Source organism: Erpetoichthys calabaricus, chromosome 3 (assembly GCF_900747795.2).
Source record: "Erpetoichthys calabaricus chromosome 3, fErpCal1.3, whole genome shotgun sequence".
NCBI classification, from domain to species: domain Eukaryota; kingdom Metazoa; phylum Chordata; class Cladistia; order Polypteriformes; family Polypteridae; genus Erpetoichthys; species Erpetoichthys calabaricus.
In genome coordinates, this window is record NC_041396.2 from 240,604,242 (window position 1) to 240,618,393 (window position 14,152).

Consider the following 14,152-nt stretch of genomic DNA (forward strand, 5'->3'; position numbering starts at 1 on the left):
GAATGAGCCCTGAGGTTGTCTCCCAATCATACATGTGTGAGAATGTATATTTGTCAGAGGTTTTTTAAATACCTTCATTTTCTGGTATCCAGAAATATATGTAAAAAGTGTTTAAGTCCTGGAACTGGAGTGTACAATGAGACCCGACAAAAACAATGCAAATGCAAAGTCAGATCACACCTGCCAGATGGGCAATTAAACTTATTAAAATGGTGTAAGCATAAAACTTAGCAAAAATGTGTATACTGAACAGTTTAAAATTATAAAGTATTAATCAAACACTGAATACAGAAGAACCAATCTATGAACAAAAATATACGAGTCTACTAAATGTATATTACTTATTATAAAGGAGAAAACAATTTTACATAAGAAAAAAACTAATACATGAGACAAAGAAACACATCTCAAAACCAAAACCAGATTAATAACTCAAATAGATTTACAATAAGAAATATGTAACAGAGAAATCAATCTGCATTCAATATATACAGTATATTGAAAGTGCCAGTAAATTGATAAAATGATACCCACTTTTAATTCTCCGACGTTTCTTTACAACAAAAAAATGGGAGCAGCGTTTAGCTCTAATATAGCTAATTTTTTTTGTGTCAGCCTTTGAACAACAATTCATTTTTACTTTACATAATCCATGTATTGATTATTTAGTCATTTGGCTCTGTTACAGTGATGATATATTTCTGGTTTGGTATTGCACTTTAGATGATTTACAGTGTTTTTTAGATATGTTAATAACTATGATTCCAATCTATCCTTTACACTTAATTTTGTTAATTCTATTTCATTTTTATATATATACTAGGAGGCTCTGCCCACTGCTCGCTTTGCTCACCAAACCCGGGGGTGGGCGCTGGGCCCCCATCTATCCTGCATCTGAGCCACTCTGTTAGAGAAAGCGATTGTATTTAAAGATATGGTATAAGCCCCCCTGGCACCTTTGGCGCCCAACCCCAAGTTGCAGCCTAGTAGGCCGTCCCACGACTTTCTTGATATTTTAGTTTAGAATTTAAAAATTAAAGTTCAATAAATTCTGTAAAGAATGATGCCAAACATATATATGTAGGTTTTAAAATAAGCCCGATTTAAAGCGTGATAAAAAACGTGACATAAAAACATCACATAAAATCGTTGCACTTTTAGGCTTAGGATTTTATATATAGAGAATAGATATATATATATATATATATATATATATATATATATATATATATATATATATATATAGATGTATCAAGACAAAGAGAAGCGCATAGGCAGAGGTTCAAATTGCTGCGTATCACAACTAACCAGACTCAGGGGTTTATATACCCAAAAGATACGCTTCGGACGTGACCGAAACAAGAGATAAAGGGGTGCCTACGTGAGACACATGGGGTGTATTGTATTCAGATGTTTATTATGGGACCTATGTGCTTTACATGAGTTTCATTGACTTTTATAGCACCACTGTGAGTGTGGGACATGACTGACTGGTGTGTTAATAAATGGCAAGATTAAGGGCGAGCACAGCTCAACAAATAACAGCTAACAATGTGGGGCAGAACAAGGTTAATTTGAATTCTTTGCAATTTTCATTGTGATTTTGTCTAATAAAACGTAATGACAGAACAAAAGTGTTGTTTCTTTATTAGCATTTGCATTCTACAATGGTCAGTTGTTTAGTAGGGCAAAAATGAGAAACAAATTCTTCATATATCTCTAACACAAAAGAATATTATAAAAAAGTAGATGTATAAGATGTAATTTAAGTTAATTTGATGAAAATAACTATAAAATTCATTTTAGATTTTCCTCTCAATTTGTAAGACAGTATTTTTAAAATTTTAAATAAATATATAATTTAAAGGTTAAATAAAGCTAGTTGTAATAATGTGTAAGTATCAATTCATACAAGCTTTACTGCTTTAAAATAATTCTTTATAAAAATAAAGTAACATTTGTATTAAATTATAGCATCATCATTTTATTCAGATACCTGTTTCTAGCAGCTGTTTTTTTTTAACCTTGAGACTCTTGCCTAATGATCATTTTCCACACCTTGTTACAAGTGGGAAATGTTTAATCCTTGAGGCAAAAAGAATTGTTTGAATTTCATGTCTCTGATTTCTCCTGTTGAATTGTCAGTATGTGTATAAAATTATCAAGCAAAAGCCAGACACACCACTGGGCGAGAAAGCTTTAAAGAAAGGTGAGTGTAAACATTGGCTCTCTTTAGTTACAGGCAGCGCACTTTAAAGGACAAGAAATTAGAGGGTTAAGAAATATATTACGTAAAGATTTCAAATGTAATTAAAATTCAAAAACAAAAACATTTTGCAGTGAAAAAAATGTTTTCAACCTTAATTACATTAAAATGTATTTAAAAGCAAATATCAGAAATACAATTCTGACTATTTTAAAAACTAACTTATTTAAAAGCAGAAAAGCTAAAAGTTCAGAATTGGAAATAATAGGGTGGAAAAAGACAACGAGTTAAATAAAAGCAGAAACAAAATAGATCAGTCATCCAGAGGAATTGTTATGGTTAGCGGATTTCAATGCAGTTATTATCTTCATCTGTGCTCTCTTTCATTCATCTTTTTTTTCAGATTTTGCTTCTGAGATATAAATACAGTTATGCAAAATATTTAAATTACTGGATTGCATTTACTTTTCACTTTATTATATGTATAGAATGGCCTGTCAATGCTACCTTAAAACGCAAAAGTATTTATTCATAAACAGACCATAAAAAAGATCAATTCTGAATTGATAATATTTTTTTTCAGGAGTTAAAACTGGATGTCCTGTCTAACTGTTCTGTCAGAGGAGAAACTTGCAGTAAGCCTATCAGTTGCATAAAATTCCTCATCATAACCTATGAATAGCAAAAAAGCTCCCAATATATGGAGAATGCCATGCAATTTTGAAATCAGAAAACAAACAGGTAATTTTGCTTGTGATTAAGAAATCCCTTTAAATAAAAATATGCACAACAAAATTTGTGAAAAATAAAGAGATTTAACTTGGATATTTATTGTACGTTTAGCTGCACAAACAACTTATCTGAGCAATCTAGAAATATTCAGCTTGACATAATATGTATTAAATAACTCAACTTCTTATTTATAACCTAAGTAAGTAAAAATTATAAAGAATTCATAAGCTAAATGTGCTGGCATATTGGCAGATGGCAAGATTAAACGTATAAAATTGGTGCTTTAATTATTTCCATATGCTTTTAAAATTACATTGTTCAGCTATACTGCATAATAAATAATAGCTCTATATCAGACATTTTCTTCTTATTTGGCTGCTCATGTTTCGCATCAGGGTCTACATTACAAGTTTACTTCTTGGTATGTTATTTTGTGATTATCCTTTATTTTGACTTTCGTAATTAAATAACTCATAGTCATTTACTAGTATACACAAAACAGACCTTAAAAGTAATTTCTTCTGTGGCTATAATGATTTTGTATTTTGGGAAAAATGATTTACTAAATATTTGCCAATTAATAATGATATGCTTTACTGCTGCAAAGTTCATACAATTTCAGACTAAAACAAAATTGTTTATTACAAGATGCTTAACCATTTCTTTGTATTAATGATACATCATTTTTAAACTTTTCTTTCTCAGGTAACGAACATTTTAGTCAAAGCTACAGTATGAGTGACAGCATCGATGGAATGCTACACAACAGTTTTTTTTGCTATCCATCTATAAACAACTCATGTCATAAACAAGCCCATCCATTTTATGCCCGTTTATTCATATACACCGTCCTCAGTATGGCCATTATTGTCACAGTTTGTGGAAATTTTCTAGTTATCATTGCTATTTCACATTTTAAGGAACTCCACACACCCACCAATTATCTCATCCTCTCCTTAGCAGTTGTTGATTTACTCCTAGGAGGTGTAGTAATGCCTCCAGTTATGGTTTCTGCAGCAGAAAACTGTTGGTATTTTGGGGAACTGTTCTGTAAAATACGGCACAGCTCGGCCATCATGCTCTGCACAGCTTCTATTATACACCTATCGATCATTTCCATTGATCGCTACTATGCTGTGTGTCATCCTCTAACATACAAAACTAAGATTACTGTGTCCTTCACTGTTAACATAATTTGCATTAGCTGGATTCTGTCAACTGTGCTGGGATTTGGAATTGTTTTCCTAGAATTGAATCTAAAGGGCATTGGAGAGCTTAATGATCAGAACAACTGTGTAGGAAGTTGCATTCTTGTCCAAAACGAAGGCTCAGGATTGCTTTCATCCATACTTTCATTTTACATTCCTGGAATTATCATGATATGCATTTATGTGAAAATATTTTCTGTAGCAAAGAGACAGGCTAGATCTATTAGAGATATGGCTGCTAGAAGTCAAACATATGAAGAAAAGAGAAATGCAACAACCAGAAAAAGAGAAACAAAGGCTGCTAAGACACTAGCAATCGTGTTGGGAGTTTTTATTTTCTGTTGGTCTCCTTTTTTTCTGTGCAACATCATCGACCCTATAATACAGCACAAAACACCCACGTTCTTAATAGAAATGATTACATGGTTTGGATGTCTTAATTCAACTTTTAACCCACTTGTTTATGGGTTTTTTTATAGCTGGTTTAGAAAAGCTTTTAAAATGATTGTGTCTGGAAATGTCTTTCAAAGTGATTCTTCTAGGTTAAAACTTTTTTCTGACTAAAAAATAAGTCTGCATTTGTATATCCTATTTTTATTTTTATAATGTATTTTGATCATATTGTATTTGATTTACAAAAAATGTAGTTTTTTTAATTTCATCAAATAATATATGTTTTACTTTAATTAATAAACGGTACTTATTTTCACTTTATTTAGATATTATTTTGTTTGTATTATAAAAGCAGTATCGAATAATCAATGATCAGAATGTACTGATGTAAATAAAAAAATTTGCATTGAAAGAAAAGTGTTTTCCTCTTTTATATAATGAGAAATGAAGCAAAATGACACCTTTTATTGGCTAACTGAATAGATTATAATATGCAAGTTTTTGAAGCAGCTTGAGTCTTTCTTCAGGCAAGTTGTAGTATAGAAACTGGAGTTCCCCATGTATATATAACAACAACAACATTTATTTATATAGCACATTTTCATACAAATGATGTAGCTCAAAGTGCTAGATATACACTAGAAAAGAAACTAAACCTTAAAGTGGGTCATTTTCAATGACAAAAAATTAAAAGACATCTCTATGGTGCATCTCCCTACCTACAGAAAAGATATAAACCTGTGCTCACATTTATAATATAGATTGTGTAGTTATACCACACTGCCGACAAGAACATTGCATAAAGGGATCATTTTCCTTCATCTAATGTGGTCTACCTGATTCTTTGTATGAAATGTCGCAACACTTCACTCTATTTTGGGAAAACTGGACAAACACTGAGCCAAAGAATGAATTTACAGATTCCACATTAAGCATGGCAATACAGATGTTCCCATAGGATTTCACTTCAGCAGCAAAGGACACCGTGAGAAGGACAAAAAGGAATGAGAAGTTAAACTGATGCTAAAATTGAACACATTACAACATGGTTTAAATAAAGACAAGAGTTTTATGATCTCTCTGACTGACCCAGCAGATATGATTACAGATCCACATTGTAAGGAAAACTCATCAAAAAACTTTAAAAGACTTTTTTGGACAGTTACCTTAACAAAGGTTCTTGACTATACATTGTTCTCGTCTCCTGATACTGTAAATGAATCTTAACCTTAAGAGATCTGTTAATTTTTGGCTTTGAAGTTGACCCACTTAAAGGTTTTGTTTCTTTCCTAGTTTCTGTACTACAGCTTGCCTGAAAAATGGGCCTGAGCTGCCTTGAAAGCTTTCAAATTGTAATCGTTTCAGTTGGCCAATAAAAGGTGTTATTTCCTTCACTTCTCATTGCATCCATAATGGCTAACAAAGCACATTATCCTGTTTTATATATAAAACCTTATTTTTAAAATGGGTTCTTAAGATGGACTGGTATCTGTTTTTAGTAATTCACCAACCTGCAGGGAAAAACCTGGGGGTTGGTGGCAGAATAGGCACTCCAGCCACAATAAAAGACCTCACACTGGTTCCATTCCATCTGAACTAGTGTGGTGCTGAGGTGTCACCCGTTGCATGGCTGCACCCAGGTCCTAACCTGGGGTCCTCAGTTGGTTTGTCATGTGGTGGGTGTGGCAGTGCGCTGTATCAGCACATGCTCCTAACCTCCTCCTCCTCCTCACAGAGAGAATATTAATTTAGAATTAATCTGCTGTTCATTCAATGAATGATACATTAAAACCTTACAGGAAAATGACTATTCTGTAGAAATAACACATATTAATACTTTTAACATTTACATGTATTAGGACACTGCGGTGGGCTGGTGCCCTGCCCGGGGTTTGTCTCCTGCCTTGCACCCTTTGTTGGCTGGGATTGGCTCCAGCAGACCCCCGTGACCCTGTAGTTACGATATAGCGGGTTGGATAATGGATGGATGGATGGATGTTTGAAGTGATTACTAAATAAAAATATTACAAATTTTTTATTTCTGTGTTGTTTTTTTTTTGATCAACAAAGACTTTTTATGGTATAAAGCACATCATGGATTAGTAAAACCAGTACTGAAGCCACAGTAAGGAACAACTCAGTTTAGCCAGTTGGATCCAGAGGATGTAGACAGGCTATCATGAGCTGCATGCCACAGTATCAGAAGGGTGTCTTATCAAGTCTATTTTTTATAATTTATGTATATCTTTTTTATTGTTTTAATATTGTATGATGTCATCAGCAGCACTATTTTGAATTTCAGTTGCTCTGACACCATCCAACACAAGGGTCGTGTCTTGCGTGCATGTTTGTGTGTCATGTCATGGTAAGCATTTATTCATGAGTCTGAGCTACATGTTATTTTGTTATCTGAGATCTGTTTCCAGAAAGTAAAAATGTTTTGTTCAGTGAGTGGAATGGAATCTTTTTGATTAAAAACTCATTTTCAAACATAAGCCTTTTTGTATTACTATTATAGTCAAAACTAGTCATTTAGCCCATTACAATAACGGGCGCTAGAACAGTAGTGCATAAACATTACTAGGAACAGTCTATATTAAATGGCAAGGGACTTTGACCTCATTCTTTTTGTTGGTCGTATTTTTCTTTGTTTCAGCCTTTCTTTTGTTGATGTTTACTTGCTGAACTGACCGTTCTTCGTGGGCTGCCGCCGTGTATTGTGTGTCTTTAATTTTCTGTGACAATAATACTGTCTTGTACGGCTCTATTCAATAAGGGCGCGCACAAAAAGGTGAGCTTCAAAAGGGCGACCTCAATTGAGCGCGGCGAATAAAGGCTTTACGCTCGCCTTTATTCGCTGCGCCCAATTGAGGTCGCCCTTTTGAGGCTCGCCTTTTTGTGCGCGCCCTTATTGAAGGATACCGTCTTGTACGTCCGCTGGCTTGTATGTCCGTAATATATGTTTAATCTTCTCTGCGGTAATACAGGCGTGTGCGTCAGTAGTATGCCTTTAATCTCCCCTGACAGTAATACTGGCTTGTATGTGGCTGTAATATGCGTCACTGTATTGTGTACCTTTAATTTCCTCTCGCAGTAATACTGGTTTGTATTTCTGTAAAACGCCTCAAACTTTCTCTGACAGTAATATCACGCATTGCACCGTGCCCCGCGCATGCGCACTTCACCAGAAGACACCCACACACGGACACCTGGACGCACATGGGATTTTATATATATAGATGAAAAGATTATACAAATTTTTCACTTAAATCCTTCCATAATGCCATATTGCTTTGTCAGTGAATTTTCCAGAACCTTGTTCCAGTTTTATTATGCTAGTACATGGGACATTTATTTTTGGAAACTAACACGTGCAGGTTTTCTCTGAAAACCTTTACTTCACTGTTTGATTCAGACAGCTTCACCAATCCAGTACCTTAAGCTACTTCTAGTATTACATGCGTTTTAGGTTCAGTTGTAACCAGTGTCACACGTGTGATTGGGAGACAGCTGAAGGGCCTAAATGATAGCATTTCCACGTCAGACCAGGGGGCAGTGGGGTGCGCTTACTGTCTCTTTCAATCTCTTGCAAACCATACATGGGAAATCCCGCAGGGTACCGACGCCACTGATGGCATCACTTCCGGTCCCGATGACATCACTTTTGGTTCTGCCCAGATGACGTCATTTCCTTGACTGGCCTTTAAAGCCGCCACCTTGTCTCAGTAACTTCAGTTCTGTTTTGAACTCACATCTGTGAACATCTCTGTTCAATTTTATCTAATTTTTGACAGCCTTTGAACAATATACAGGTGGCTGCCCAAAACTTTCATAATGTCCAAGACTCATTCTTGTGACACCATCATTAAAAAAAGAAAAACAAATCAGTGTGATAGTTGCCCGGACACCACCAGTCGGAGACCACATCTTTATAAAAAGCACATGTTTATTTTCCATTAATAAACACAGTGTCACACAGCACACAATGCACAAAGCAATAATCACCACTGATTCTCTCTTTCTCAGTCCTTGGCCGCCTCTACTCTCTTCCTGAGAGCTTCGTCCTACTCCCACTCCCGACTCTGGCTCCCTGATTGTAACAAGGCGGCCCCTTTTATTCCTGCCCGGATGTGCTCCAGGTGATTGATGATATCCATCCGGCAGCACTTCCTGGTGTAGTAGAAGTGCTGCCCTTTGCCCCGGAAGCACTCCGGGCGTCCATGGCAGGTTCATCCGCCATCTTGCCGAGTGTGGCGGAAGTAACAATATCCGGGTCCCACGAGGTTTAACGCGCCCTCTGACGGTGCTCACGGGTCCCAACGAGTTCGAATCTTTGCTCTCTTTTCCCGTGGTCTTTCCCAGCTCCATGTCGGTTGTACCCTCGTGGCCCAGAAGCTATTCCCGCCACCTTCCGTTCCTTTTAGGCATCCCGGCCAGGTAATAACCCTGGCCATCTGCAACATCAGATAATCTATTTTTTTCCATACATGCTTGTTTTCTCAGAAATTGTATTTAGTTACGATAATAAATCTATCAACATGTATCCCTTGCTCACATTTTTTAATTCAAAGTCTAGAAAAATTGATTGCAATGCTCTAATCAAATGAAACCTTTATGAAAGGAGAATAGAAATGTACAAAAGCAAAACTAGAAGGTGCTTTTTCTATATAATATTAAACCAACTGAAATCCAGCAATATTAAATATACTCCCAGGTTTCTTTAACAGCATGATGGAAAGAGTGAAGTGACATCAGAAGTACTATATTCCAAATATCATTGAAGATTAGACTGAGCAGTTATTTGAATAAAATATCTGTATAATAGTCAAGTATTTTCTCACAAAATGATATACTGTTCCTTCCATTTACATTGGGGTGAGAGAGAAACCTGAATGTCAGCAGACCTCCAGTATATGTGAATGTGAATTTCCCCCTGGGATTAATAAAGTATCTATCTATCTATCTATCTATCTATCTATCTATCTATCTATCTATCTATCTATCTATCTATCTATCTATCTATCTATCTATCTATCTATCTATCTATCTATCTATCTATCTATCTATCTATCTACTTCAAGTGGCAAATGCAAGTTTCATTCAACAAACAGTTTTACAAGCTCAGTTATTCCACTCTAATTCTGGTTCTTCAACTTTTTTATCTTGCAACCTAATTTTGCCTTTTTAGTATCTTTATGACTCTCAATCACTGTGGAGTTTCATGTCAGGGGAAGGGAGGTGGTGTCCCTTGGAATTTACATTGGAGTGAGAGAGAAACCATGTCAGCAGACCTCCAGATACTTTACATGACAAATGCAAGGTTCATTCATCAAACATTTCAACAGTTTTACAAGTTCATTTATTCCATTCTAACTGTGGTTCTTCAACTTTTTTATTTTGCCTTTTTAGTATCTTTTTGACTCTCAATCACCATGGAGGTTCATGTCAGGGGAAGGGGGGTGGTATCACCTGGAAAATCGTTGGCAAACGTCATTCCGGTTGTCCCATTTTGAAAATTGATGCAGACTGTCTTCCCTAGGTCCTCTTGGAGAATCAAACATGCAGGTTGTGACGGCCCTTTGCAAGACCTTCCTTAATTCACTATTATTATGATTTACAACACTAGGTTGTGACCCATAGTTTGACAACCTATTGATTACAAGGTTGTAGAGATCTTTACACCACTGTGTGCAAACCACAACCTGAACTGGCATATAATACAATTCCTTTCTTGACATACTCACACTTACTCAAGCAGGTTCAATTTAGAGTTTTCAGACAGCAGGCTTAACCTGCACATTTTTCAACAATGGCATAAAACTAGATTTTCCAAAACCCATGAAAACACATTGAAGATGGCTAAGTCCACAGAAATAGTGACTGAAACATAATGTGATCCCACCACATAACCTAAAATGAGTTCAACTGTATTTTAGGTAGCATACCTACCAAACATTTTTTTTCTATCATATTACATAAATCATGCAGTTTAACTGGGTGTCTCTAAACAAATTCCTTCTTGTGTTTTTCCATGCATGTGAAAATGGACTACATCGTCATATATCTGCTACCAAGCCAAGCATATGGCAGAAATGCCTGAGCTGATGGGCACTCCCATTTCTGTAGAAAACTCTGTTGTTCAAAGCTAAATCTTAATAATGCTTCCTGCTATTACTGTTTGCTTCTTTTGGTTTTTAAGTTTCCATTCAAAGCACTAACAAAGGAATCATAGTAAGTAAAAGAAAGAGTACAAGAATGGAGAAATAAGTAAAAAGAGGAAGTTATACAAATAAAGAAAGGAATAAAATCAACTCTTAATGCCTAAACAAACTAAATATTTATTGAATAATTATAAGTTTAGTTTCATTTAAAAAATTACCATAAAAGTGTATTCGGTTTAGCAGACCTTACTGCATTAAGGCAAACATAAAAGAGAAATAAATCACATTTTTTAACATTAGATGAGTACTTTATGCAAAAAAGGAATACTCCTCTAAGCAGTGATCTTAAAACCCTGTTGAAGTAATGAGTAAATCATAATAAGCATTTTGATGAAAAAATCAATACATTTTCTAAACACAGTATCTAAGCTGTGAAGCAGCAGAAATATATGCATGAATGTGTAACAAAATTCATTCTGCATATAGTTTCATTCTAGAGGAATTACTTTGAAATATTTTGCCTAACAGAATTATTTTTAGTGCTTTTCTAAACCAGCTATAAAAGAAACCATAAACAATTGGATTAAATGTTGAATTCAGGTAGCCAAACCAGGAAAGTATATCTATCAATAAAGGCGGTGTTGTGTAATGTATAAAAGGGTCGATTATATTACACACAAAGAAAGGAGACCAGCATATTAGAAAGACTCCTAATACTATTGCCAGAGTTTTTGCAGCTTTAGCTTCTCTTTTACTGGAAGCTGAGTCTCCATTTTCTTCAGTAATTTGCATGGGACGAGCTGTGTCTCTGATTGACCTTGCTTGTCTCCTTGCTACCCTAAAAATTTTCATATAAATACATATCATAATAAATCCAGGGATATAAAAAGAAAATAAGGATGAAAGCAGTCCAGATATTTCATTTTGCATCAAAATACAGCTGCCTACACAATTAATATTCGTATTGTAGAAGTCTTCTATACCCTTTAAATTTAACTCTAGAAACACAATTCCAAATCCAAGCACAGCAGAAACAACCCAGCTGGTACAGATTATGTTAACAGTTACAGATAGGGTGATCTTTGTTTTGTATCTTAATGGGTGGCACACTGCATAGTAGCGATCGATAGATATAACAGACAGATGAATAATAGAGGCAGTGCAAAGCATGATAACTGAACTGAGATGAAACTTGCAGAACAATTTCCCAAAATACCAGCATGTCTCTACACTTCGAACCATAACAGGTGGCATTATAAATCCTCCCAAACATAAATCAATAACTGCCAAAGACAATATAAAATAATTTGTTGGGGAGTGAAGTACTCTAAAATGAGAAATAGAAATAATGACCAGTAGGTTTCCAACAATAGTGACAATGATTGTCATCCACAGAAATACATATATAAGGATACGGACAGAGATTGCGTAAGGGCGTTTCTGACATGAGCTTTTTACAGAATCATAACAATACTGGACAATTTCAGAATTTTCACTTAAAGTGAAGTTCATATTTCTTCTCATTGCCCCTAAAACAAAACACAATGTTGGTTATTATAATTTGTGACAAATAAATTATCTTTAACAATGTAAATATTCTTGTAAACAATTTCTATATACTCTTTAAAAATTCATTCTTGTTTCAGTTATATATTACCGTTATTTATATTTCAGTGGTTGGAAGTTTGTTAAACTAATTTCATAATAAATGACTTTTGCTTTTTACTAGAATTACTAGAACTGGTATTTGATTAACTGACATTATTCTGCTGTTCTTCTGCAATCTATCCATTTCTCTGTAGAATCTGCTGTGTTAATTGTATCCAACTTATTATTCCAGTTAACAAAGTTTATGTGTAAAGAACAATGAATGCAAAATGAGAACTGTTTCCTTAATGTGATTTATATTTTGTGCACTTATTACCAAGCAACAAGTAACATCAGCAAGCAGTTTGCAGGTAGGGGCAGAATGTGTATTATCTCTCCTATAAGCTAAGGGACTGGCACTAATACCCTTTCTGATTAGAGTCTGAAAAAATGTATGCACTGAAATGTGTGACTAGCTCTCTTTTTCAATGTAATTATCAATGTATACCTGTTTGTGTGCAAGCCGAATTAACATTTAGAGATATCTTAAAATGAATTTTAATATATCTAGAAATGCATTTTAGATATCTCAAATTGAAATACAGATATCTAAAAATGCATCTATTTTAAGATATCTAAAAAGCATTTTATGATATCTCAAATAGTTTTCAAGGTATCTTGAAAAGATATGCTGTACATTTTGAGATATCTGAAATGCATTTCAAGATATCTTAAATGCAATTCGAGATATCTCGAAATAGGTTCCTTTGAGATATCTCATATACATTTCCAGATATCTTAAAATAACTTCCTGTGCATTTCAAAATATCTCAAATACATTTTGAGATGTCTCGCAATCTCTTCCTGTAAAATTTCATATTCTTTCAATGGTACTTCCTGTCTATAAGATACAGTATCTGAAAATGTATTTCAGATATCTTAAAATGTGCAGGAAGTTATGTTGGGATATCTGAAAATGAGTGGGAAGTTATTTTAGGCTGTCTCAACATATAATTAAGATATCTTACAAAGCATTTAAGATAACTTAAAATTCACTATTGTTTGAGATATCTAAAATACATTAGTAGATATGTAAAATTAATTTCATGATATCTTAAAATGGGTCTCTGCTCCGTTTCAGATATTTTACAATGTATTTGTAGAAATCTAGTTGTATTTCAAGATATCTAAAATACATTTTAAGATATCTTTAAAAAGACACTTAAAAAATTCAAGATATCTCAGAATTATTTTCAGATATCTACAATACAATTTAAGATATGTCAAATACATTTCCAGATATCTCAAAATCACTTCTTGCTCATTTAAAGATATCTCAGATACATTTTAAGATATCTTATAATAAACATGAAGTCCCATTGAAAGAATAGGCATTTTTACAGGAAATGACTTTGAGATATCTTGAAATGCATGACAGGTTAAATTAAGATATCTGAAAATTCATTTGAAGAAATTTTGAAGTACAGGCACCGTTATTTTGAGATATTTGAAAATGTATTTGAGATGTCTTGAAATCCATTTGAGATATCTCAAAATGTATTGCAAATATCTTAAAATGTAAAGAAAATTATTTTAAGATATTTCAAAGCGAGTTTCAGATATCTTAAAAAGTAAATTACATTTTAAGATATCTGAAATTCATTTTGAGATACCTCTAAATTTTAATTCGGCTTACTATATGATTGGACACTAAAGGTAAAGAATATCTTGGAGCTGAACTTCGCTCTAAATCTCACCTTGAACTTTTTTGAAATATAATTGTAAAGTGTAGCTTTTTTAAGTAGATCCCTTGATTTTCTTTTATAGTAGCAGACCTTCTTACATTACTTCCTTCATTTTCATCA

The 14,152-nt window shown here is 34.1% G+C and overlaps 2 protein-coding genes across 2 annotated transcripts; one reads left to right on the plus strand and one right to left on the minus strand.

The window, feature by feature from the left end:
• Window positions 1–3,646: 3,646 nt before the first annotated feature.
• LOC114649506 (trace amine-associated receptor 1-like) lies at window positions 3,647–4,729 on the plus strand. Its single transcript, XM_051924164.1, has one exon. It carries the CDS (start codon window positions 3,673–3,675, stop codon window positions 4,708–4,710), a length of 1,038 nt encoding a protein of 345 aa, XP_051780124.1. The 5' UTR covers window positions 3,647–3,672; the 3' UTR covers window positions 4,711–4,729.
• A 6,442-nt stretch (window positions 4,730–11,171) lies between these two features.
• LOC114647568 (trace amine-associated receptor 1-like) lies at window positions 11,172–12,212 on the minus strand. Its single transcript, XM_028796189.1, has one exon. The coding sequence runs from the start codon at window positions 12,210–12,212 to the stop codon at window positions 11,172–11,174; it is 1,041 nt and encodes a 346-aa protein (XP_028652022.1).
• Between the last annotated feature and the right edge of the window lie 1,940 nt (window positions 12,213–14,152).